The sequence below is a fragment of the Andrena cerasifolii genome, chromosome 15 (genome assembly GCF_050908995.1).
Source record: "Andrena cerasifolii isolate SP2316 chromosome 15, iyAndCera1_principal, whole genome shotgun sequence".
Taxonomy (NCBI): Eukaryota; Metazoa; Arthropoda; class Insecta; order Hymenoptera; family Andrenidae; genus Andrena; species Andrena cerasifolii.
Genome location: NC_135132.1, coordinates 7,988,514 through 8,014,264, shown reverse-complemented (window position 1 = coordinate 8,014,264; position 25,751 = coordinate 7,988,514). Strand labels below are relative to the sequence as shown.

The 25,751-nt window shown below is 42.5% G+C and overlaps 2 protein-coding genes, 1 long non-coding RNA gene and 1 other non-coding gene across 8 annotated transcripts in view; 1 reads left to right on the top strand and 3 right to left on the bottom strand.

The window, feature by feature from the left end:
• Positions 1-187: 187 nt before the first annotated feature.
• LOC143376987 (uncharacterized) lies at positions 188-5,285 on the bottom strand. The gene is made up of 3 exons (XR_013087213.1): positions 3,744-5,285; positions 1,666-2,162; positions 188-899 (listed from the first exon to the last, which is right to left on the bottom strand). It is a non-coding gene; the product is annotated as an uncharacterized LOC143376987 (long non-coding RNA).
• Positions 5,286-9,544: 4,259 nt separating this feature from the next.
• Positions 9,545-12,311, top strand: LOC143376982 (uncharacterized). 2 transcript variants are annotated; one of them, XM_076827834.1, is made up of 4 exons: positions 9,545-9,699; positions 10,737-11,072; positions 11,189-11,501; positions 11,881-12,311. In XM_076827834.1, the coding sequence occupies exons 1-4, from the start codon at positions 9,685-9,687 to the stop codon at positions 11,949-11,951; spliced, it is 735 nt and encodes a 244-aa protein (XP_076683949.1). In that variant the 5' UTR covers positions 9,545-9,684; the 3' UTR covers positions 11,952-12,311. The 2 variants fall into 2 exon arrangements, with proteins under 2 accessions (XP_076683949.1, XP_076683948.1); XM_076827833.1 differs by lacking the exon at positions 9,545-9,699 and having other exon boundaries at positions 10,668-11,072.
• Positions 12,312-13,007: 696 nt separating this feature from the next.
• The window catches only part of LOC143376978 (protein maelstrom homolog), a 41,210-nt gene continuing 28,466 nt past the window's right edge, over positions 13,008-25,751 (bottom strand). For 2 of the 4 annotated variants that reach the window (XM_076827825.1, XM_076827826.1), the window contains exons 2-11: positions 20,178-20,324; positions 18,763-18,964; positions 18,092-18,475; positions 17,867-18,030; positions 16,843-17,076; positions 16,057-16,185; positions 15,942-15,978; positions 15,791-15,856; positions 14,082-14,144; positions 13,008-13,202 (exon numbers count right to left, since the gene is read on the bottom strand). In XM_076827825.1, coding sequence (XP_076683940.1) covers positions 13,186-13,202; positions 14,082-14,144; positions 15,791-15,856; positions 15,942-15,978; positions 16,057-16,185; positions 16,843-17,076; positions 17,867-18,030; positions 18,092-18,475; positions 18,763-18,964; positions 20,178-20,321 — 1,440 coding nt within the window. In that variant the 5' untranslated portion in view covers positions 20,322-20,324 and the 3' untranslated portion in view covers positions 13,008-13,185. Of the gene's footprint in view, positions 13,203-13,738; positions 14,145-15,790; positions 15,857-15,941; positions 15,979-16,056; positions 16,186-16,842; positions 17,077-17,866; positions 18,031-18,091; positions 18,476-18,762; positions 18,965-20,177; positions 20,342-25,751 lie in introns of those variants that run through there. The other 2 variants (XM_076827827.1, XM_076827828.1) reach the window with 2 other exon arrangements.
• LOC143377427 (U2 spliceosomal RNA) lies at positions 14,489-14,679 on the bottom strand. Its single transcript, XR_013087334.1, has one exon. It is a non-coding gene; the product is annotated as a U2 spliceosomal RNA (small nuclear RNA).

The window sequence follows — 25,751 nt, the reverse complement described above, 5'->3', positions numbered from 1 at the left end:
AAGATACCAAGTTCATCATGATCTGATGAAACTCCGAGTATACCTTACAGCATCTTATATATATTTGCATTACACTACATGCACTCCCCATTTCTACAGAAGCGACGAGTACAAAGAAGGCAGTGAGTGAAGAGGTCCTTGCAGCCCGACAATTGTAATTTTGGAGGAATAATCCCCTGAACTCCCTCGAACTTCACCTACTTACTCCATCACCTTCAATAGAAAACTATTCGATTCACCCTACAAAAGAGATAACAGAAAGAAAAATGCACCCCTCTTTCTCTCCCCATTAAAATTCAAAAAGTAGCCGTAAGGGGCACGGTCGAGTTTGGATCGACGTTGCTTTGCATTATGTCACCAGGAAGCGGCATCTCGCGCGCGCTCGCTTTCTCTGATATTATAACGTCTAAATTATAATTCGTTGAATTTCACGGGGCACCGGCACGCGTCAGGATTGTCAAGCACCAGCGCCTGACGTGCAGGGAATGACTGTTACTCTCTTCCTCGTTTACACGCTGAGCAGAGAGATGGCCCCTATCATAGAAGTAGCACCTCAAACGAGGACAAGCACCCTTCTCCCCCCCGAACAATGCCATTTCTTGCAGGACATGCGTAGGAAGCTGCGGATAGCAGTGTTCTAATCACACTATTTGGAGTGCGAAGAAAACTGCGCTTGGATTAAGTCCACACGGGCGCATAATTGAGTAAGTATACACAGCAGTGACCATCGATTAATCATTCCACCAGGCGTGAAATTAGTTTCAATTTGAAGCGCGCGGAAGATTGAAAGTTGATAAATGAGCGTGTAATGGCTGGCTTCTTTTTGGGTCCCACCATCATTACTGATTGCGAGCTGAGGCAATGTACAGGGCGCCTCTTCCGTGGTGGGATCGCCTTACCTAAGAATAATTAGGGAGATTAAGATAAAGGAAGTCCTAGTTGGATGAACTCTGCTGAAGTAATTGGTTTTGCATTGCCTGATTAATATCTCTTCAGAATTTTAGATCTCGTGATCTTTGAGGTGAAGATTGAAAAAATTAGGTGTACTAAATATTCAATACTTAACTAAAAATACCACGGCCGATAGGCAGTTGCCGCATGGGCCCCTGCTCAAAAGGCCCCCTTAGGGCCCCATCTTCAAACACAAAAAGTTGTCATTTTATCCAAACACTATATTTTTTGTGCTAGTACACTTAGCTCGTCTTCAGTAAACTATCTCTTCATTATTCCGAAAAATGGGCCCCTGCCCAGAAGGCCCACCTAAGGCCTTATGTTAAAAAAATCATGATTTTATCCAAACACAATATTTTTCTGTACACTGAACCCGTTTTTAATAAACTACCTTTTCATTTTCCCGAAATGGGCCCCAGAAAACTTAAGGCACACCCCCGGGGCCCATTTTCAAGAAAAAAATTACGATTTTATCCAATCGCTATATTTTCCCCTGTACTACTACATTTTGCATGTTTTTAGTAAACTACTTCTTCATTTTCTTGGAAGAATGGGCCCCTCAGAACGATTGCCACCTGGGCCTTTTTCTTTAAATCCACCACTAAGAATAAATAGTACTCTAAATAGGCAATCAAGAGCTACTCGCAATTCAAAGTGAACCCGTTACTTCGGCAGACTTCCTCCTATCACATTTTCCCTAAAATATCAACTAACATACACAGATTAAAAGACAGCGTAAAAAGCATGCTCCAGGGGAACTAGCTAGCCTATCTCAATCAAAATCAGCCGGCCATTGTGCTCCCCGGAGGATTCTTCTGGCAGGACCAGCTCCATCATCAATTCACCGCATTCATTGGGCCCGTCCTAGAAGCGTAACACCTCTCAGCTGACCGTTCTCCGTCGGCTCGAAGCGAGTCAAGGAAATTAGCTCTAAATGGAGCGCCGGAGTGCTCGCGGAAAGTACTTTCAAACTGTTCTGGCATCGATTAAACGCGCCACTCATCCTCCGCGCCGACGTATCCGCGTGGACGCAAGGGATCATCGATTACGTCAACGTCGTTTTCGTAAGCCCGATGAACGATAGGCGCAGACGTTTTCATTCGCCAGGATCCCCGCTTCGTTCACCTTCACCTTTGCTTTCATTTAGGCGTGCCTCACTGCGAGGACTATTCTTCCTGCGTTGCGAGCAATTATTGCACCAGTCGTTGGAACTAGAAATTAATAATTTTATGTAGCCAGTGATCTTACGTTCTTGTGACAATCGATTGCAACCAAGTAGTTGCTTATTCACTAGCGTTGCGCTGCGAGGGTGAACACGGACGGGATAAAGTTGCGAAAAAGGTTTCGTGGAAGCATGTCGTAACCAGTAATGCGTTCGACTGAACGTACGTACGTGCAGCTTGGTCATAGTTCGACACGAAAGACGTTAGCTGTTGCGGAGGAGCGAGATACTAATGATGGGAACAAGGCCCTGATGCTCTGAATTAGTCTGGATGAAGTGAAATTGGAAATGTTGCTGAGGATTACGATTCTTCACTGTCCTGAGTTTTTTCTTGAGAATTTATCTTCAGTTTGGAAACTTCTGCCTTCCTCGTGCAGTGCTTAAAGCTTTTAGTGTATTTATGCAGTGCTCAGTGGCGGATTTAAGGCGCAACCAATCAGCGATTGCCTCCTGGGCCCCAGAAGGCCCAGCAACAAGGCCCCACTTTCAAAAAAATTTCCAGAATTTTTTTTCTGCATTACTATCTTTTGGTAGTTTTTAGTAACTTCTTCTTCATTTTTCTTGAAAGAATGGGCCCCTCAGAACGTTTGCCACCTGGGCCTTTTTCCTTAAGGGGGGAGGCCTGCCTAGAAATTATAGAAAAATCGATTTTCCGATTTTTATATTTTCTTGAAATAAAACACTTTGAAAATATTCCCTGAAAGTCTCAAGTTAATCCGACCAAAATTGACAAAGTTATACGCGTGTTAGTACAAACCTTTAAACGCATTTTCCTCAAAATCATGTTTTCAAAGTCGGTGATAGATAACTAAAAAATTATTGAACCGATTTACTCAAGGCTTTGCGGGCATATTTTAGGGTTAAAAATTTAGCGCCTATATAATTTCATATATTATCTTACAAAAAAATCGAATTTTCAATTTTTGATGATCCTGCACCTACGGTTGTCACCGCAAAGCGCCTGAAAAAGGACGTCCCTGGCATCGCCTGTAACTCACAATCCTTACAATACTTTTTACCACAAAAAATACTGAAATATCCGTAAGATGTACTCTTTCCAATAGACTAATGTGTAATAATAAAAGTTTACCGGTTTTTCAAGAAAAAATTCCCAAAGGAGCCTGTTGTTTTCACCGTTCTAGGTAGGCCTCCCCCTTAACTTAAGATCATTTGACGAATAAAGTTATTTGTTTTATTCGTCGAGCGTTTCAACTTCAGCGTCGAATAAATTTTTCAGCTCGAATTTTAACTTTACTCGACCCATGACGAATTTTTTTTTGACTTTTCTTCTTTACACGAAATTCTATTTAAATTAAATTTATGCTCATCTAATCCTCTAAAATTGAAGAAACTTTCAGCACAGTACTTTCCAACACAAATTCAATTGAACTTGCACTCAAAACTACCCTTATTTATACCTCCCCAAACTACTGTACTCTCCTCCCCAGTGGTTCAGGAGCCAGAATCGAATACCTCTTCACAGTAATCCCAATCCCTGCCACAAATAAATTCTACAATATTCTATCGAGCACCTTCTCTGGAACCTCCATCAAACCACCCTAATGAATACCGCCGCGAGGCGGCCCCACCACCCTGCTGTTTGGCCAGCGCGGAGCCGAGGTGTCGATCAGAGCTTCCCCACCAACGGGCCCAGGCAAAGATCGCAGTAGAGATGATCCAGAGTACACACGCAGAAGGCTCCGCGCTCGTCTTCCGCATCGCAACGATTGCGCAATCGCCGTTTATCCCCGATTACGGTGTAGACGCTCGCGTCAAAACGCTCGCTCGTGATCCCGCGGAATCTACGTGGCGCGGGCTCCCATCTGCAGCTACGGGGCTCTGCCCCGAGGAGGCCCGGTGTCAGCTGTAATTAGCGATAATTATGCCGGGACTAATTAAGCGCCCGCGCGCGAGGGAGGAGCGCGTAGGGCCGCAGAGCGGGACGACGCAACCCGGGTGATTGTGAAATCGGATTAAGAAACGAATTAGCTGGCAAGCCGAGGGCGAATAATTATAATGAATCGACGTTACCGCGGTCCGGGGAATCCTTTGCGCAATGGCTGATTAATGGGCGATCGATTCTTTCCACGTTGCCGGGTTGGCAGCGATCAAGAGAGGATCTGGAGTGGCGATGGACGCTGCGGCGGATCAACCCTGACTTGACAAGGGTGGGAACGGGTCAACCCACGCTCCTCTTTCAAAGTGTTACAGCTGAGTGAGTCGCGGTGCTGTGGTGGAGCTTGTTGTCTCTTCCTTTGGTGGATGTTCCAGCTGCTTCCTTGATTGCAGGCAAATTGATGCAATCAGTTGAGGAAGAATGTTTGAAGGCCTCGGGGGCTTGGTAATTTTTATGGATGCGGAAGGCTCGAGATTGTCTCCTTGTTATGCAATTGGTACAACTATTACTGTTATTTCAAGGATTTTTAGTGTCTCAAGAGTTCGAGGTAGTTTGGGAGTGCAGCTCAAGCGTGCGTGGATTAAATTGCTCTTTATCTTGATGCTCTGGGAGGGTGATTTGAAGACGTAAGAAGTTTCAGCAATCTCAATGTGGACTTGGCTAGATATTATGTAATTACTTTTATTACTTGAATGGCTCTGTTTCTTGGAGTCGTGTGTGGGGAAATAATAAGTAATAGCGCGCTGGATTGCTTATTTCAATAAAACTTTCGCTGAGAGCTGGGCAAGTTAGTCGGGAAGGAAGGATTAATGACGGATCTTCGAAGGGGTTGCAGGGGAAAGTAATGCGCGAGCATGTTGTAAGAATCGACTGCGTTTGGCGATTTAAAGTAACCGCTGGCAATCCTCGGGCGAGTAATACGCTTTACGAAACGAATATAATAGCAGAGCTGCATGACGATCGTGTCATTCGGCTCGTATGATTATTTGCCAGCCTGGGCGCCCGTGGTGTGCGATTTAGCTATTGCATCGAGCGGGATGTGCAAGTATTTTCTATTCTTCAGCTTGCGAGACTCCAACATACCAAAATCTAATTTTCCACTTCATCAACTCCTAAACTTCCAATCCTTCAGCTTCTAAATTCCCAATTCATCATCCCCTAAATGTCCAAACCTCCGCTTTCCGAATTCACAATTCATCAACCCCCAAATTTCCAAACCCCCACTTCTTAAATTCCTAAATGAAGAATTGCCAAATGAAAAATTCTCAACTTAAAAATTACCAAACTAAAAACTTCCAACTTAAAAGTTCCCAAATTAAAAACTCCCAACTCAAAAATTCGCAAATTACAAACTGCCAACTTAAAAATTCCGAAAATTCCAAACCCCCACTTTTTAAATACCTAAATTAAGAATTCCCAAAATTTGAAATTCCCTAATTAAAAACTCCCAACTTAAAAATTCGCAAATTAGAAACTGTCAAATTAAAAAATTCGAAATTTCCAAACCCTCACTTCTTAAATCCTTAAATTAAGAATTCCCAAAAATTAGAAACGCCCAAATTAAAAACTCTCAACGTAAAAATTCGCAAATTAAAAACTCCCAATGTAAAAATTCCGAAATTTCCAAACCCCCACTTCTTAAATTCTTAAATGAAGAATTCCCAAATGAAAAATTCCCAAACTAAGAACTTCTAACTTAAAAATTCCCAACTTAAAAACTGCCAACTTACAAATTCGCAAATTACAAACTGCCAACTGAAAAATCCCAAAATTTCCAAACCGCCACTTCTTAAACCCTAAATTAAAAATTCTCAAATAAAAAATTCCCAACTTAAAAATTCCCAAATAAAAAGCAGCAGCCTCCCCATTATTCCAAGACAAATACCAACACCTAATTCCCCACCTGCTCCCCTTCACTTCCCAAAACCCGCCCCAGAATCAAGACCTCATACAAAGCATCCCCAAAACATACACTTCCATTTCGCAACACCTCGCCAGCGAGGGCATCAAGCGCGCCAGGCTCGCTGCCTTTTTGGAAAGTGAGCGCGCGAAGGTCTGCCGAGGATGATTTCATGCAGAGCGCATTCCATGCATCAGTCAGTCTCCCGAACAGAATCAGCTCCAGATAATTCTCCGCCGCAGCTCCCGGAGCCCAGCGCGGGTCTAGCAATCAATCTTCCCTGCGGGGAAAAAATTATCCTCAGCTATTTTCGTAACCAGGCAGCACACATACCGAACAAACGCCTTCGCGTGATCCCGAGCCGAGGGGAGAAGCAGCCGAAGAAAGAATCCGTAACAATTACTCCACGCTTACAGAATATCCCCGTTCACAGTCACGATTATGTCAATGGCCGTGGTAATTACTAGCATTACAACTTAGCGAGTGCTACTTAATCACGCGAACTAATACGGCCATTAGACCCTCGCCGCAGTTTTTACGGCTCGTTAAAGACTTTACGATACACCGCATCTCTTCGTCCGCTAATCCGCCGCTGATGAAAATATTACTTCACCTGGAGCTTCATAAAAGTCTCACCGAATCCTTCCAAACGCTCTTCGCTCCTCCCGTGCTCTCCTCCGCTGCTGAATCTGAAAGGGGGCTCTGTTAAACTTTCAAACTTTCCAATTGTACCAGCCGCGGATTAAAATAATCACAATTATTCCGAGACTTATCTGACGATCATCTCTCACCTTTGCCACGGGGGCCTGCGGTGCAGCGTGTTTATAAAACCTATCCTCCTGATGAGCGTTACTCAGCAGTAAAGTCATGCGTGCTACTCGTGGGGTGTCACAGAGCTGACGCGGTGTTCTCCAGCCAGCTTCTAGGTGCCCCGTAGGGCCCACTGAATGGAAAGCTGCGGCCCCAGGTCGAGGCAAGGTTCACACACCGATCACAGATATTACCACGAGCTCTGAATCGGAATTCTGGGAGTACGGTATTACCGGGCAGATATCTCCGCGCAATCCGGCGCCAGGTCGCACAGTATTGCGCTCGGAGCCGGGGCCCGATCGAATCGGTATCGCCGCGAAGACAGTGCACGGTGGTCTAATTGAATCATTAGGCTGGGGCAACTCCGTCGGACCTGGCAACGCACCGGTTGCAATTAAGAGGATGTTCAATTACGACAGTCGGCTTGGGTACACCTCTGAAGATGAGCCAAGAATACTGTCCCGCTTTCAGACAAACCGATCCGCTCGGCGAGGAATACTCTGCCGCGACGAGTGCGCTGGCATTGTATGCACAATTATGCAATTTGTTATTTGTCCCGAGGCTGGCAATTATGGCAGCCATTCACAGGCGGATCTATTAGGAGGGAACACTTCTGGGGAACTTCAATTTGTTACACTGCTGAGTGAATACAAGGTGGCGATTCTCCTTCTTGTTTACTTCATTTCCTAAGGAGCGCCGAAGAAAGTTGGCAAGTGCTGCAACTTGATAATTGCGGATTGATGAATGCAAAGTCTGCTGAAGCGTAGTTCGGCAGAGGAGGCTGGCATTACTCTGGCATTGGACTCTTCGGAGGCGTTAGTTACTCTTTTGAAGAAGCTAATGGAATTCTGTTTGGGCGGGTGGTAACAGGGGCCTTCTTGAGGCCCAAGTGACCGCAGCGCTTCGGTGGCCAAATATTGGAACTGGGTCACGCTCCGTTTAAGTGAAAGTACAAAGCAGCTTGTTAATCACTGGGCATTAATAATCCGATACGAAGCGAAGAGCAGCTAAAGCTCCCTTTAATAATGTGCTCCTAGGAGTATTGCATGAGTTTTCTTGCTCATCCTTTATCTTCAACGTCCACTTGTTCCATCGCCTCGCGAGCCTATTTCTTCATCCACCTTTCATTAGTAATTGGTTCAGCACATTCGAGGACTGCGCGAGATTGAAACCTCTGCGTCGGGAGTTTTTTAATGCTGATATTATAATGCCGATGTCGAAGCTCGGAATAGATTGCGCAACTCTAAACCACTTCCTCATACCGCTCATTTGCTGCAACGACACAACTCAAAATTCATGATTTCTTTGGGGAAATGGGGTCAAAAGTTTTGTTAGACAACAACTGCTTTTTCTATACTAATAACTCAAAAACTGCAAAGTTTTAGTTCAGAGATTTCTGAACCAACTCTTCATTTCCATCACTGTAGCTTTTTGTGATACTTACTAGGGTCACTGTTTGTGGTCTGGAGTAGTTCAGTAGCTCATCTGGTCACTAGTATTGGTACTAATAGGAGTACAAGTTACCAATCTAATAGTCGATATCGATACACTATTAGTGTTACTACAAGCGGCTGATCTGGGGACAAGAAAATTGGTAAAAAATAAAATTGAAATTAGTAAAAATGTTTGCGTTGTTTTTTATCGATTTTTAAAAAATATTTTATGAGTTTTCTTAGATTTAAAAATTACGCAGGTGCCTACAGTGGCGGACGAAAAAAAGTTTACATCCTTTAAAATCGCATAAATCTTTTAGAATGGGCCCAAACGACTTGACTTTCTTTGAGAAGCTAGAAGGATTAGTTCGCTAAGTAGTCGTGTTTCGAAAAAAATTGCAATTGGTCGGTCAAGTAAAGAAAATAGTAAAGGTCGTTTTTTCAACTATTTTTCGTGAGCCCGTAATGAAAATTCAAAAATCCCGTTTATAGATAGAAGTAAGTTGTATAAACGCTTAAAGATCGCAGAATAAGGTCGAAAATCGCTGATTCCGGGAATTTCGCGCTTCTCAAACAAACTCAAGTCGTTTGTTCCAATTCTAAAAAAGTTATTACCTTAGTTCCTCCTATCTATATATTTTCCTGTTTTTTTAATATTAATTTTTTTAATAAAACAAAAGGCTTTTATTATGCAACAAATTGCACTCACTGTGAAAACTTATATTCTAAAATAATTACTGATGATTAAATATAAGGAGCGGCAAAAATGGGATTCTGATTCTTACAAAGAAACTAAAATCAAGTTCATCCCAATACTAGCGATCTTCAATCCTATTCTTTTAATACCTAATACTACTAAATTCTAATATTAAATATCCAGTAGCTGCATCCTAATACCTAACGCTACTGCGCCAAAGAGTTCTAAATCCGAAGAGAAATCCGCAAAGAAGAAACCCGGCCGTTACTTAAAAGCTACCGCGTCTGTGATTGAATCGACGAGCTCAAAAGTGTCTCGGAGCTTTCCCGAGAAGCTCCTATAATTCGCCTGCGCGTTACACCTGGGAGGTCCTCGCCGGCAGGATTGCGGAGCAAGACAGGAGAATAGCGGAGCAGAGTAGGGGACGCGTTGCAAGTATCGACCTCCCATTCGGCTGATCCTGGGGCTCTTTCCTTCTCGGGGGTACCCCAGTCCGCGTCCCGAGCGGTCACGTGCGTAGATCCAATTAAAATTTAAAGGTATTTCAGTCATCATCAGCGGGGATACACGTCTCTTCCCATGATGCATCACTGAGTGAAGGGAAGATGCGCTCCTCTCCACCTCCCACACCCACCGACGGTCATTCTAATACGCTGGTTAATACGTGGATATGCAGCGCTAAGGATAAACTGTAACAAAGGGTCCGCGCGGTATATAAACTCTGCCGTGGATCATCTTCTCAGTTCACTTCGCGTCTTCGGTCATAACAGCAATATGAATTACCACCAGGTAGGCTATTCCTTCCCGGGTTACGGTCCGCTGATAACGGCAGACGCGACGACAACGATAGCGCTCTGATCCGATAACGTGTATCGCAATCTCTCTTGAGAAACTGGGGCAGCTGGTCCTCCAATTCTCTTCTCCTCTTCTTCTTTAATTCATTAATTGTGCCTCGCTCTGAAATTGCCGGAGGAGCTGTATATTCTTCAGTGTCCGTTGTTGATCCTAGAAAACCTACTAAACTTTAATATTTCGAGCCACTTTTTGAGGGGAAACGTCTTTGCTAGGTCCACAAGTGAAGCTTATCCACCTAACTCTGCTTAAGCTTCTTGTTCCAGATCTCCCCAAATTCGTGGAGCTCCTCTAATACCTTTGTTCGTCAAGTAGCCCTCGAAGAGCAAAGGGAATTTTATTGTAAAGTCATAGAATGCCCCAACTTCAAGGCAGAACGAATTTATCTCAGTTTTGAAAATCTCCTTGATCAGTCTCTCCTCCCTTGCGTTCTTCGTCGCAGCTTCTTCCACCCCTTCTATTGCGTAGGAAATGCTTAAACCAGCCGCGCAGCATCTGAAAATCGTTCTACACTCCATTAATTTCGACACACGAATCTCGCCGGCACGCGATACTCCGAGCTTTCTACTGAACTCGACATCAGCGTTTTCCACGACCCTTTTTGCCAGTCTCGTTAATGACATTAGGTGGCGAAACCGTTCGATCGGTCCGTCCTGCAGGTCGTTAATCTCATTCCCCCGGAGGAATGATTTCTACCCTGAAGAAACGCGTTAGCTGAATTTCGCTTGACCCGAGCCGAATTACGAATTGCAGGGTGCCTCAACCTGGAACATTCAGTGGCGCAATTTGCTTAATGTCCTCTACGAATTTGCCTCGACAAGCCTCGGAGCCAGTTGCTCCAAGGAATTCTCTACGATAGGATCCGTAATAAGGAACTCGAAGCTCTCTAGCTTTCAAAGTTCCGCCTCCTATTCGACATTATGATGTGCAATCGCAGAAAGCGCTACAGAGGGATGAAACCGATCCTGTTGCAGTTAACAAAGGTGCTGTTGGTGGTACTGTGCCTCAGCAGCGATGCCCTCGCTGGACTGCTGCCAGGTGGCGGTGGTGGAAGTGGTTACCAGTACAACAGACCAGGCGGAGGTGGATTCGGTGGATTCTCCGGGGACGTAGGCAGCACGGGGGGATTCAGGAGGCCTTCCACTTCTTACGGAGCCCCGGGAGGTGGTGGCGGTGGCGGCGACACTGGTGGGTTTGGCGGACGACCCTCGGCAGCTTACGGAGCACCTGGACAGTTCGGTGGCGCTGGTGGCGGAGGCTACCAGGACGGAGGCTACCAGGGTGGTGGCTTTGGGCGCGACAATGGAAGGGTAAGCGAAGCGCAGCTCGCAGTACCTTTAACCCCCAAGCTGTTGCGTACGCTCTGGAAGTTGCGCAGGGGAATCCCCGTGCTACGCTTCAGTAATCGCTTCTCTCCGGCTTTCAGCCCCAGCCGTACAACTTCCAATACGAGGTGTACGATCCTCCCAGTGGCAACGATTACTCCCAACGTGAGAGCAGCGATGGTAACACAGTGACGGGGGAGTACAGAGTCCTGCTGCCGGATTCTAGGACACAGATCGTGAAGTACATGGCTGACGACGCGAACGGATACACCGCTGATGTTCAGTACGAGGGCCAGGCGCAGTACTCCCGTGGTGGCGCTGGTGGTTACGGAGGAGCGGGAGGGTACCAAGGCGGAGGAGGAGGCGCGGGAGGATACCAAGGGGGTGGAGGAGGCGCTGGAGGGTACCAAGGTGGTAAGTAGGATTATAATGGTACAAACATATATGAATGACTTGACTGCTTAATAAGATTCGTGGCACAAGATTAAACAGAACACAGATTTATGTATCCCAAGTTCAGTTAAGAGGTCGTAGTCTACAAACTTGGTAGCACCTGAAGGTTAATAAATTACACCATATAAGTTCCCCAAGAATGAATCTGGACATAAAACAAAAGATTGCCCCTTAAAAGGCGCCTAAAGTTGAACATAACCTCTTACCCTAATATTGCGCGTCGACCAGGCGGCGCCAAAAATAGTTCCAAGAGCGTCGGACAGGTGTCGCTGCATGTTGCGCGTCGAATTCAAATCCTTTTGAATCTTCAACTTTTTTTTTTTTTTTTAATTGATTATAGGTAGAGGAGGGTTCGGCGGAGATGGCGGTAGCAATCAATATCTGCCGCCGCGCAACAGTTACCGGAAGTAACTCGCCTCGTCGTGAATCATCATGAGAATGCGACGCATCTCCCGAAATGCTGGGCGACAACCATCACGGACCTCCCTCGTTTACAGCTTATACTTTTATACAACGAATAATCTCACACAACTGAGTCACATGCACATTTACGTTACGATCACCCACTGGTATTTAACGACATATATATCGGTTAGGATAATTTAATATGATTTATATATGTATACGTTTACTTTGTACATGGTAATTTCTTTTTTATTATCAAACATACGCTTGTACTCTCTGCTAAGCGATCGTCGGACTTATTTACTTGTGTACGTATTTATGCGAGCTTGTAGTAAAAACAGGAATGAAATACTCTTTCTATTTAAATTGTGCGTTTCAACATTTCTCTTCCCTTCATGCGAGTCGAGGGTAGAATTTAGCTCTGGAATTAACCGAGCTCGGAAATTCCAGTGGAATTTTATTTCCCGACAATTCGTGACGTCAATCGACGAAGAGCCTCGGAAATATTTTCAACGCTTCCTGTTCAAGGTGAGGTAGCAAGGAGGAGTGCAAAAACAAGTAAACAGCGAAGGAGAATTACCTATATAGTTTGTTTACGCTTCACTGTGTTTATGTTTTCTGGCTTGTGACCTCAGCTTTCATGTATATTTGCCTGCTAGAGACACGTGTAACGGGTGATTGCATTGGTTTAGATTATTTCAATGGTGAATGAATTATTTGTAAAGTAACAGTAAGAAGTGAAATTCGAGGATGAGATAGACAATATTTGTATTTTTGCGTATACATGGTTCGTCATAACTTTTCAACTTGATTAATTAACGAAGTATAATTCACAGATCACACCTTTTTAAAGTAAATTGAAATCAGTAATGTATTAGTTACAGCATCATTTATAGGGTTCGTCACGAAATAAATTTAACGGTAATCATCTTGAAAGTGTACATTTGTATTTATTGAGAATTCAGCATTAGAAATTTGGAATTACATATTGTGATTGCATTGGTACAATGGATTGCATTTTACCTACTTTGCAGGTCGTACAAAGATGTAATAAAATATGTATACAAAATAAACTCCTCCAAACATATGTGTGTTAATTTATATAACCCCTGGACGATCATAATTGGATACTTTCCAAATTACGTTCCACTAAAGTCAAATACCATAAAAATTAAGAAAATGAAGGTAACTATATGTATTAAATAATATTACGATTAAATCTGGCGTCCTTCCTAGGTCTTCAGCACTTTCCACGTCCTGCGGAAACGTACGAAATATTCAACTATAATAAAAACTTTAACATATGAAAGTATCCACGTCAAATCGGACATTTATTAGTGCTAAATTAAAGTCCATTAGGGGTCATCCTTAAATCACGTAAGGCTTTTTTTGGGGGGGGGGGGGGAGTCAGGTAGCTTGTTACGTAATATTTTTTAACCTAATTTTCTATAAATACAAATTCTATCATTAATGTTCCGGAAAAGTAGTTTTAGTTTAAATTTTCCGAAACCGAACTCACTAAATTGTATTAACCTGTAAAGAAATTCTAATAACTGAAAAAATTAAGTGTAAAAAAAAATATGTTTACGTAAGGAGGGGGTTGGAATGTCAAATCTTACGAATTCTTATACTGGGGGAGGGAGGAGGGGTAAGAATTCGCAAAAATTACCCTTATGTATATTAAGGGCGACCCCTTAACAGAGAAACGTTACACTTTATGATTAAGTACAGGGAATGCTATTTACTTTATACGGTAATGAGGATACACAAAATATTTCAACATATTTTGCAGCAGGATACAAAAATAAACGTTTAATTTATCAATGGTCATACATGCGCAGAAGTATCACATTTCCGTACTTCTGATTTGCAACAAAAATGCTTGTACAGTTCTACTAATAAATGTTCCATTTAACGTGGAGTATCACTGCTATGAGAACTGCTATAATAATCAAACTTAAGCAACAAAATACTGTTTAATATAATACTTTCAAGTCTCATTAAAGTACTCTATAATAATAAACTTTTGATATGATCAAAATATTCCGAAGCAATAAAAGTTAATAAAGTTACTTGGTGTACAACTTCAAGTGTTCTGCAATATGTACATAATCGATGATTATCGAATCGTTTTACCTTTACCCAGAGGAGGAAACTTAGCGTCTCGTGGCTCTTTCTTCATCACGATGCCTCTTCCACCTGTGTGAACAGTGTACAGTATTTATTTATTCGCTAAAAGCTAGCTCTACGATCGCCCTGTTTAATATTGCCTCTCTACTTTTGTTTCTAAAACGATTCTTTCATCATTTAGGCGCTGAACTCTCTTAAGAGAGAAATTCGAAGTACAGTATTTCATCGTTACGTACTCGGGGTTTGGTGTACACGATACGGACTTTTCGCTATCTTGTCTCGCTCCGTCTTTCGGACGCGTCTTCGTCTCTCTCACTTCCTCAGAGTCGCTCGATCTCGTTCCCCAGTGTGACTGGGGAGAGTGGTTAAACAAACTCCAAGAGTGATTTAGGACAGGACTATTCTTTAGATAGTGTTATTGAGCCAATCCTGACGGTTCTGCAGTGTCAGGCTGACTCGCGACGGAGGTGGTGCGAGCACCAACACTCCGTCAATTTCCAAAAATCAGTTTAATATTCTGACTCCCCAATGGGGAGTGTATCAGATATTAAGCTGATAAGAACAGATACTACACTTTGATCTTAGCCATAGGCCGAGAAGCGATACACTACACTGTTTTTCCTTTCGATATAACAGTTCTACCTCCCAAAGTCTCCAGCGAGAAGCAGCAGCCACCTAGCGACAACTTTCGTGAACATCGAAACACGCGCAAACTTCCCCCGTGAGCCCTACGTGTATGTAGACAGGGTGCCCCAGAAATGGTGGAGTTCCTTGAAAAGAGTGACTCGTGGGGTGATTTGAAACAACTTTTTCCGTAGCGAAAATGTTTTGCGACGCTTCGTTAACGAGATAATAACAAAAAACCCATATAAATCGGAACGCGAGTCGGCCGGCCGAACTACCGCGCGATAATTAATAAACCTTGTACGTACTCTATTCAATAGCGTTCCAATTAAAGTTCACACTAAAAGTTCGAAAAGAAAAGAGTGCTGCAAAAGTTTTTTTTAACACATATCGCTCATTTGCTGCAACACAACTAAAAATTTGCAGTTTTTGAGTTATTAGTATAGAAAAAGCGGTTGTCGTTTAACAAAAAATTTGTTCCAGTTTTCCAAAAAATCGTGAATTTTGAGTTATGTCGTTGTTACAGCAAATGATCGATAAGTTATCAACTTCGGCATCCAAAATTTAACACCCGATCTTACATAGTACTTTAAACATTCTAAGTGTCTTCTTGCAAAACTAATAATTCTGATTTATACTCATTTGCTCGCCCACCAGAGAATTGTTAACTCGAACCTCGATAACTCGAAAACCTCTATAAGACGAAAATTTTCTTCATCCCTTTCCGCTCCGCTGTAAACACCTCTACAACTCGAAATAAAACTTCCTCACCTCGAACTATATTTCGCATGTTAAATGATATATTTCACCTCTACAACTCGAATTCATAAGTACTCCGACCTCTACAAGTCGAAGTTTACTACGTATTACGAAATTTCGTAGAAAGATCTCAAAATATTGAGAAAACCGTTTTCTCTGCACTATTCGTGATTAAAAATGCTATTGATTTACAATACATTAAAAAACTAGCACAAAGCAAAATCACAACTTTTTTTATAATAAAGAGTAATATTTCGCGTATAAAATGTGTCTTATAAACAACAATAAAAATAAGCATTTTCGTATAAATAAACAAGGAATCATTCGCTTACCAATTGGTGGGAAATCTGTGGCGTTAAACAGGCCATTCTCCGCCTGCATTTCAGTGAGTGCTCGTGCTGAAACAGCATAAAGGATGTTCAAATAACTTATCTACTCTGAACAGTAAGTAAACTTTAACAGTATGCAGAACTATACACTTACCCACTGACTTGGGGGGTCGCAGCGGCCTTCCAGGAATCTGAAGACGTAAGAAATAAAAAGTTACCATCGCGGAATGTTTCACGATTGAATCAGACAGTGTAACTTTAATACGTACACCAGAAGTGTTCACAGCATTATTGGATACGCTGTGATCTATTATTACTAATGGCTTGCACTCATTGCGTCGTCGTTGCTCCTCTTGATAAGTTCGCCCGGACACCTTCATCCTGTGCTCATCGCTCACCTGTTTGGAATCGTATAAAAATTCAGAATCCACTCGAAGGAACAGTACACAGCGGTTTCACTTCCAATAATGAGAGGCTGAGCAGCAGTCGACGTCGAATAAAGTTAAAGCTGAAATTTTCTTTCAACTTTTATTCGTTATGTGGGAGTGCGAAGACTGTTTGATTGACAAAGTATGTTTGGGCCAGAGCGATTGGGATCGAGAGCGGATGTTTATAGTAGAGTATCGAATGCGCCAGGGGTGTGAGGTTTGAATGGTTTCGTCGAATGCATGCGGAGAGTTTGGGTGATCCGAGTGCGTGTCAAGAGTGTGTGTTGTAAGTGTGAATCTCGGGGAGCGCAAGATAAGAATGGATGAAGTCAGTCCTGCAGAGTCCGTCGAACGAGAGGCATCATCGCCTGAACCTATTCTTTACAATAAATAAGCCTTTTTTACTTTTCCACGAGTGTGCAGTTTACTCCTGCCCTGATCACCTAACATCCCTACAGTTATTCTAAAATTTTATTTACAGTCTGTTCCACAAGAGCGTGCTTTAAGGAAAACGTAATGATTCCTTTCGGAGACACGAGGAGCACGCTCATGTAGAACCGGCTGTAAATAAAATTCTTGCCCCTCTCTGCTCAGCAAGCAGTCTTCCTGCGGCACAACGTTACTTACGCCAGTCATGGAAACCACTTTGCACTGATCCTTGATAGTCAGGCTGTTCAATCGAGTGTCGAGCGTGTCTTGATTGTTGAAAGTTGGAAGTGTCTCAAGCGGAATGGGACAGTGAATGCCTGGGATCAAATCCATGCCCAAGTATTCGCAGCAGTAGTCGCAGATGGTGAAACCCCATCGTTTCACGATTGCCATGCTGCAGTACTGCGACGTGCCGTCAATATTCTTATGGTACTGCACAAGAAAATTGAATTTCCCTTGTTATTACTCTTCAGACACCTTAAGGGGAGGTTCCGGTCTAAAAATCGATTTTTCTTTTATTTAATTCTTCGAATGTTCAACCTTTCAAGAATACGTGTTTAAAAGGATTTGTTGAAATTCGTAAAATTCACAAAGTTATAGCTTTTTGAGTAGCGGCAAATGCATGGGTAACAACCGAAACTTTAAACGCGTTTTTCTCGAAGCAGTGTTCTCAAAATCGGTGGGACCTGTATTTGCAAAAGTTATTATCCGATTCGACTGAAACCTTTTTATTTTGAAGAATATACTTCTGGCTAGGGGGCAAACCAGAAGAAATTACAGAAGAATTTAAATTATAATTTTTAAAGCCATTGAAAGGACGGAAAATATTAGGAAAAAGTAAGTTCAAACTTCAAGTGTCGTTATTTTGTAAACAAATGTCATTTTTGTAATTTTTCTGGATTCCCCCCCTAGACAGAAGTATATTCTTCAAAATAAAAAAGGTTTCAGTCGAATCGGATAATAACTTTCGGAGATACAGGTCCCACCTATTTGGCTGAGTTTTTTGACGCCTCCACTTTAACGACTCCCCAGTGCCGTCTGCAATGATTGATTATAAAGCAATAAATATATTTCTATAACTTAAGACATCCTTAACTCACTGCAGAAAGTCCCATTAAATTATATACAGTAGTTTTCCTATAATTAATTCCTAAAGATCACCTATTTTTATGGGCTCTAGACCGGTCACCTCCCCTTAAAAATGATCTCAATAACTCCTTACGTCGCACTCCAAGTTCCGCACGGAGCAGAAAGCGTCTTTCCCAAATTCGTGTTCGGCGACGACAAGTGGTATACTGACATCGTCGACCTTCGTCGCCGCAGCGTTCCGCAGCGCGCCGAACAGAGCTTCCAGCGAATACACTATGAAGTCATTCGCTGACTCTTCTAAAATACAACCGCACATTAGAAAGCTGCGCAATATTCAGAACGGCATTCCAGGACTTACTCGACGCCTCAGCCATTTGTTCCAGTAACGATTTCACAGCCGGAGTCAGATCCTTCGCCACGAACAGTGGAGGGAATCTAGTCCCGGTCATGTTGGCCCTCAAGATCTCAGTCAACTTATTGTACATAACTGTGAAGTCATCCTGTCCTTCCGGGATCTGTATAGGTATCTTATGCGTCTCCATACTAGTTTCGATCGCGTCTCGCCTGAACCCTAGATCTATCTTCGCGTTTATTATCTCGTGGTAGACGTTCTCGACGCCGTTCTCTAGACTGAACTCCGCCACTGCGAGCTCGGCGGGGACGAACTTGTACTTGTTGATCCCCATTTCCCTTTTGTAGAACCAGTTCACGTGTATGAAAATAAACTTTATCTTCTCCAAGTCTGAAAGAAATAAGGGCGTCGCTTGTTAAGAGCTAAACTAAAGTCGAGTATTATTTCCAGGGAAGGGAATTCAATCCCGGGTTCCCGGGATCCCGGCTGTTTTTTGGATTCCATTTTTATATTTTTCAGTTGTTCATAAAGTAATTTACGTTTTCAAAAATCCTCCAAATTCTCGGGATAAGTTATAACTTGATATATCAAATCCCGGGAGTTTTAGAACCCAAAAGACAACCGGGATCCCGGGATTAGGATCCCAAGATTGAATTCCCCAGATACGAGACACTTACTGTTGTGCTGAGTACCAATGGCGATCACAGAATCTATGTACTGCAGCATATTCTGGTGGAACTCTATTTCCCTTTTCTCCGCCGCCATGACTTCGTCTATGCTCTCCCCGAGCGCCGTCTTCTTACCCATGGAGCCCTGCGCTTCGATCTTACTGTCCTTCGCTTTGCTCTCGTAGTAGGCCTTGTCCGGCTTGCTGAGATTCTACAAACAATCACAAGCCATTGCAAGCTTCTCTTATACAGCGAGCATTAATTACTTAGAGCCGGTGCCCCAGTGCAAGAAACTTTTTGGCGCCCCCAAATTTTTGCACCTGCTTTCTATTTAACACGTTTTGTCTTTACGAGGTACAGTAAAAAAAGAGGAATTACATTTACATTTTATTTATGTGGCAGTTGGATTCCTTTATTAAGTCTGTGATATAGTTTTTTAGCGCCCCCTTTGGCTGGCGCCCTTATGCGGCTCATAACTTGCATAATGGGCTCCGCCAGCCTTGCCGAAAGGTGCAGCAAGTTTTTTTCGAAGCTTCTCTAGAGAGGCATGCGAAGCACAGGAATAACAAGCGTTAACAACTAACATTAACCATCTAAATAAATTTAGTCAAGAGACACTATTTCTTTCAGCTTTTTTGCGCCCAGGGCACCAGCCCTACTTGCCCTACCCTGTGCCTCTGCATCTGAAATATCTCTGCTGGCTCTTAACGAGCTACACAGTCTCGTGCGTAAAAATCGTACGGTACAAAGTCAAGACACGATATTGTCCTTAACACTAAACGTACCAAGCAGGGTGAAATGATCCCTTTGAAAATTTACTTTAAAATCGTACATTCCTTGTTATTTCCTCATCCGACTTTCTGTAAATTCTTATATTACCTGATTATTCAATTTTTCGCTTTCCGTTTTTCTCTTGGCTTATTTTTTATGGAGAAAAATTCTTTGCATACCTTATGTACCACGATGGGTCATTTTTGACCCCTTATGGTAAGAATAGGTATGTGTGAAGTACCGGTACGTTTAGTGTTAAGCACACAAACAGGGAGGATTTCAAGGTTGCAGAAGTAAACAATTGCCGATTAATACTGAAGAACAATAATTAATTAAAAATCATTTGGTATAAGAAATTCGTAGACAAAAGATCGTTGATATAAAATTCTTCAGCCAACAAAGGAACTGTGCTCAGTGTCCCTAATCACCTACGGTCGAAAAAACCGCCGTCCTCTAAGCGGCTAAGATAATATTTTGATCGGCACACTTGTTGACCGGCGATCGGCACGAATTACAGTTCGAGAAATTTCAGAGAAAAGTATTACTCCGGCGGTGCTTATTCAACGATCGGGCAACAATCGAAGGCGTTTGAGAGGAAATTTTTTAAAATTTTATTACGTAAATGTAGGGAAAATTGAATGTTGAAGTCGGACCTTCCAAGCCTCGTTTATTAGCGGGTCCCTGGATACGTCTTGTAGGCCTCCAGGGAATGTTCGTCCGTTTTGCTCTTGTTCCTCTTTCCAGTCAAGCATGAAGAAGAAGAACGGGTTGTTTCCCTTTTTGGTTTTTCGTGGCATCTTTCCCCGGCTTTTCTTCTGCGACGGTGGCAAACTGCTGGTGAACGCAAAACTGAAATGAACTGAGCGCACGTCAACGTACGACTCGGCACGACTAAACGCAAGATCCGGCGAGATCTCGCGTTCACCAAGATTTGAGCTTCAAATTACACCTTGTTCCCCTTCTTCTGCGGCGATTTTGGTTAGCGCGCAGGCGCCGCTCTATCTACACTTTACGCGCGCTATTTTATTTTAAGGAATATGCGAGGGCAAGTTTACGAGGAAACTTTATCTGTTGGTAAGTATGTAAGGTAAATATTGGTATTGTTGGGAACCTTAGATTATGCAACGCGAGAAAATTAGGCACGAAGATTACGTGTAAAAAAAAGGAAGTGCGAAATATATAGAAACAAAAGTTTTAGGTTAAACGGTTTTATTTAACTTGGTCAATAATGGAGCGAAAAGTGAAAAATAATGATTTTTTTGTAATTCGATTTTGATACTCGATGGCTACTCTCCTGCTCGCTGGTTGCCGTCCGTTGTATCCCTTCTCGATCTCTTCTTATCATTTATTATTGGTTATTGCGCCTTATAGGCTATGTATTAACATGATTCCACTTATGATTTACAAAACCTCTAGAGTACGAAATATTAATATGAAGGATTCAAAATGCTTAGTTGTTGCTAGTTTCTAAGTCGTGGGATGTCACATACATATATATTTTTTACTTTTTCCTTTTTAGTGTTTGTTTTGCTACCAATTTTTTTCTTACGAATTCTTCACTCGAATGCACCTTACAATTAGTAAATAATGAGCACCGAATTTAGGTCTATCTGAACATTCACAAATTACGATTAATTTTTAACAAATTATAATTAATTTGTAACCAAATTTTTTAACAATTATTTTTATCAAGTTTCAAGTCGATCGGATTTGTGGGAGTGAGTTAAAATTGAATTAGGAGATTTGAACCAAGACAAAGAAACAAACGGACAGAGGAGTGAAGTTAATAAATAAAATCGTTTAGAAATAAATACTTCTAATGAAATATTATCGATATCCTTTTTTCAGTAAGATCTACCTTGCCTGTGGTTGTAGATTGTATAATACAGACGCCTTTCTCCTGACAATGAGTTCTTGAAGTTTTTATTGTTATGCTATCGCTTGAACGTTGCTACAAAGAGAATTGTTTGCAATCGATAATGTAAAGTACGTAGGCGCGAGATTTGAAAGCGGTCGTTTGCATATGTTCTGCAAAATGCAAAATATGTACAATTGTCAAGGATACGCGATGCGGGTGGCATGCGTGGGAAAGATGTTGAGCAGAGCTCGAAAACAGCAAGAGGAAACCAATTACAGACCTCGATACGAATCGCGACGTTTAGGTTAAGTCACGAGTTTCTTGAGATGTCACTGGTCTCTGTTAGCTGTTACAACTTGTAACTTGTAACTAACAAGTGCCAGATCACACCAAATGGACGAACTACGTTGAGGAGGTCATAAATTTCCTTTAAGGTTTGTTTGTTTTTCCGATCCTCGGAGCGGAGCCTACTTTCTCTTCCCACGTGGACACCCCACTGTGGAACGGACAACCGATCTGACAAAGGACATTACCCAACTGTTACACACTGATTTTCATGAGGTTTACATAGATTCTCGAAAAAGATTTCACACGTATTTTTTTTATCGGCGATCATCCATATTTAGGAGGTGAAATAAACCCTCAAAGTGGGGGTGAAAAATACGTTTGCCCCAATATCTTGAAAAGTATGCACTGTAGAGAAAACAAGGCCCAAAATATACCTACTTAAAAATTTTTTACATCCTTTACGATAATGTATCGCTGAGGCAATGGTAATGCAGGTTGAATGGATACCTAATGTCGATAAAATAGGATATTAATATTTTGTTATCGCGACTGGTTTCGCGCGTTCGCTGGTAGATAGCGCGAACAGTCAGCAAATTCGAATTTAAATAATTACATTTACGGGAAATTTGAATTTGGGAAGCGTATTGATTATATTCGACACCATAGAACTAATAAAATGTAGAAATAAACATTGTATTCTTTAATAATTATTCGAGTTTGAAGTTCCTTATTGTAAGAATCAACCAGATAAAAACATGAAGGAATATAGTTAATGTAATACTGTAGACACATTTTTTGCTTAAAAAAATTAAATTTTCTATTATAAGCGACCATTTTTCCATTACCTGCTTAACAAGAAACGATGGAAAACAATTATCTCAGCGATTCAGTTGATAGGTTTTCCAACAGGGAGATAAAAGTTCAAACTTTAATCCCCCAGAGTTTGATCTTTCACCCTAAAATTCTTTGACACAAGTCTTTCCTGATTGAGAATCCAAATTACCAATTTATAATTCCTAATCAATCACTATATCCCATAAAACCTAACCTTCTATAATTAACAAATCCAATCTCTCCTTCATCCCACTTGCCATTTATACCCGGTGTTCCAATATAATTTAAGATGAAATAAGCAGTTTAAGTATACCATCCAGTTACTGAATAAAAGTTTAGGGGAACTTTTCTATCTTATTCCTCCTTGGAGCGAACAGGAAGATCCATTCTCGATTCTGAAGCTGTGTGTACACACCGAAGAAACGGCGTTACCGGTACTGTTTCTACATCCGACGTTAGCGTGTGAAACCGCAAGCAAAGGGACCGATGCAACAAGAGCCTGGGAGTGCCTTTTTAATGTCACGGAAGGAGTTACCTTTAAGTATCGCCGATGTCGAATCACATGACTCGTTAGATTAGGGGAGAGCCTGACAATAGGAGAACGGCCGAAGATGGCCATTGCATTATGTACATTCTTCTCATATGCAACTCCAGTAATAACCGCGCCCTGTGTTTTTCACTTTTTGCGATTATCGATTATTATGCAATACCTGTTGCAACAAAAGAGACGAGCGATCGCTATACGATTCTACTCGAAAAAAGGAATCGAAAACGTGCAGTGAAATTTTTTCGTACGAGGCTTCGTTTCTGAGGAAATCGTGTCTGAAAGGAGATTGCGCCTCGCACGCCCTTTTCAGACACGTTTTTCTCCAGAACGAAGCCTCGTACGAAGAAACTTTATACTACGTTTTCGATTCATTTTTTCGAGTAGAATCGATTCCCATTTGGATGCAACATTTTCTATGGAACGCTCTGTATAATAATCGATGTCAGGAGACGGTCAGACGAAAGCTCGTCGATATGTGTTCACCTAGTGCATCAGAACTGAACGCCTTCTGTGAAAGTCATGCGCATCCTTGACCTAGTATCCTGGACGAAGAAATCATAGACGTTAAGCAGTAAAATGTAACCCTTTGCGCATCGAGGGTCGATATCGCAACCGCGACATCCTCTGTTACGTTTGCATTTCATACTTTTCTCGAGCCACTGAGCACTTAGTTACCTGATTCGCTGTAATAAAACATTTTTAATCCTCTAAACAAATAGGCTTCTTCCAAGTGTTTAAAAAAGAAATTGCTTAGCGTTAGAAAGAGGCCTTGCACAGGAGGATCGTGGTACAGTGTCCTGGGATTATTCAATAATTGCAGTTATTGAATAATCGCGTTACGTCGTTCCACGGTGTTATTAATCAGCGCGCATCTTAATTAAGCACGCTCGTAAATCTCCTTCCCTAACGACACACGACATACCTCTTCCGCTGTTTGAAATACAGTGAGAATCACCAGTCGCAGCCGTCCCGACCCGATTTCGCATAATTAAATAGTTATACGGTCCGTTGGGATTTCATTAAACTCGCGCGTCTAATTAACGACATGCGTCGCGGTTCATTCTGCTTCTCAGGCTCTGTCTCCGCCTATCTTATAAGATCCAAACACCCCTGTCGATATACCGAGTCCAAACTAACTCTCCGATGGAAATTCCGATTTGTTCTTTGTCGAATATTAAAAAAAAATTTAATAATTCTTCATCACAGTTAAGTGCAAATGATTCTACGTGAAAAAACTAACAAAAACTGTAGAATAAATTTTTCCATACAAAGCCCCGTTTTCGAGATAATCAAGTCTGAATACACGCAGCTTACGCTTTCAGACTTGATTCCCTCGAAAACGCTGCGACGTACGAAAAAACTTTATACCACATTTCGGACTCACTTTTTAACGCAGAATCGTCGCCCATCGATCGTTCTCCCGATATCTCAAAATTAAGTCTGACGCAGACCGGGGAACGAGGTTTTTAAGCGTGCAACATAAGCCCTTTGATCTGTTCCTACCATGAAAGTCATTCGCCCGGTTAATTGGATCGAAAGGGCGAATCCAATCCTGTTCCATAACCTTCCTGCCCGCGATGACCTTACCGAAGCCGCTCGTCATTCCACAGCGCGGTCGATTTGCATAAGAGCAGAGTTATCGAGCGAGCGCGAGGTCGTATCGTCGTGCCGCGAACATGTGCTCCGGCAGAGTCGAGGAGCTCTTTGCTTTACGGCCAGCACACGTATGTCGTTCGCCTATAGAGCACCGTATATTTTATTCCGAACCTACAAAGATCAAATTAGCCTCGGTTGCCTCCGCCACGCATACCCGTCGCGAACAGTTTGCTCGTTAATGCTTCACTGGCCTGCCTTTCGAAACGAAGGCTCCGTCGATCTTCGTTGCACGTGTGAACGAGGCATAATGCTGCTAGAATACTCGCCCTATTGGATCTTGAAGGGCGGAGGGTCTGATCACTCTCGCAGGTCTGATTTTGAGAGTATGCGTGTTTAAGTCTCACGCGCAAATCGAATGCGACAACTAGGTCTGAATGATGGCTAGGCACGTGTGTGAGGCCTGTTCGACACCTCCGCGGGAGGCTGGAAAAGGTCTCGCTGAGATCTGATTGCCCTCCGCGCGTTAAAACTGCAATCGGCCGATCTCTCGCGGCGAGGAACACAATGCCAAATGGGAGGGTTTGCGAAACGGGATTTCGATAGCTGTGAACCGTGACTGGTACCATCTTGGCAACTTTAGATCACGCTGCCTCGGTTTGTGCGGGGGAGTGTGGACCTTCTGGAAAGATCAGTCTTAACGATGGAATTCTCAGGGGACCAGTTTCGGTGAGATTTTATCGCAAAATCGCTTTCAGACTTAATTCACAATCTGAATTCTGCATTGAATTTCCCACAAAAATTACCCACAAGTAATTCAACGCAGATCAATCCTCGTCACCCCGTGAAGAATCTTATCTCCTTTTTTTTTCTTCGTCTAACTAAACTTTCGAAATTCCTATAAATCGCGGCCAGAATAAGGTACGGAGTTACCACGTGGCACGAGCATAGATTCTGTCGCCGAGAAAAAGTGTCAAGTTCGTGCGAAATTAGATAGTTTATTAGATAACCCCCCTCGATATGGGAATACAATGGCTGAATACTGGCAAGCGGGGATACTCGAACGTGGCTGGCATAATGGCAGGATGTTTATGCCGCGTGCGAGTC

What these genes read in the sequence shown, in the direction of transcription:
- LOC143376982 (XM_076827833.1), top strand. Translation starts at nt 10,683, where the DNA reads ATGATGTGCAATCGCAGAAAGCGCTACAGAGGGATGAAACCGATCCTG. An exon ending in TTGGGCGCGACAATGGAAGG is followed by an intron (nt 11,073 to 11,188) that starts GTAAGCGAAGCG and finishes TCCGGCTTTCAG; the next exon opens with CCCCAGCCGTACAACTTCCA. An exon ending in CGCTGGAGGGTACCAAGGTG is followed by an intron (nt 11,502 to 11,880) that starts GTAAGTAGGATT and finishes AATTGATTATAG; the next exon opens with GTAGAGGAGGGTTCGGCGGA.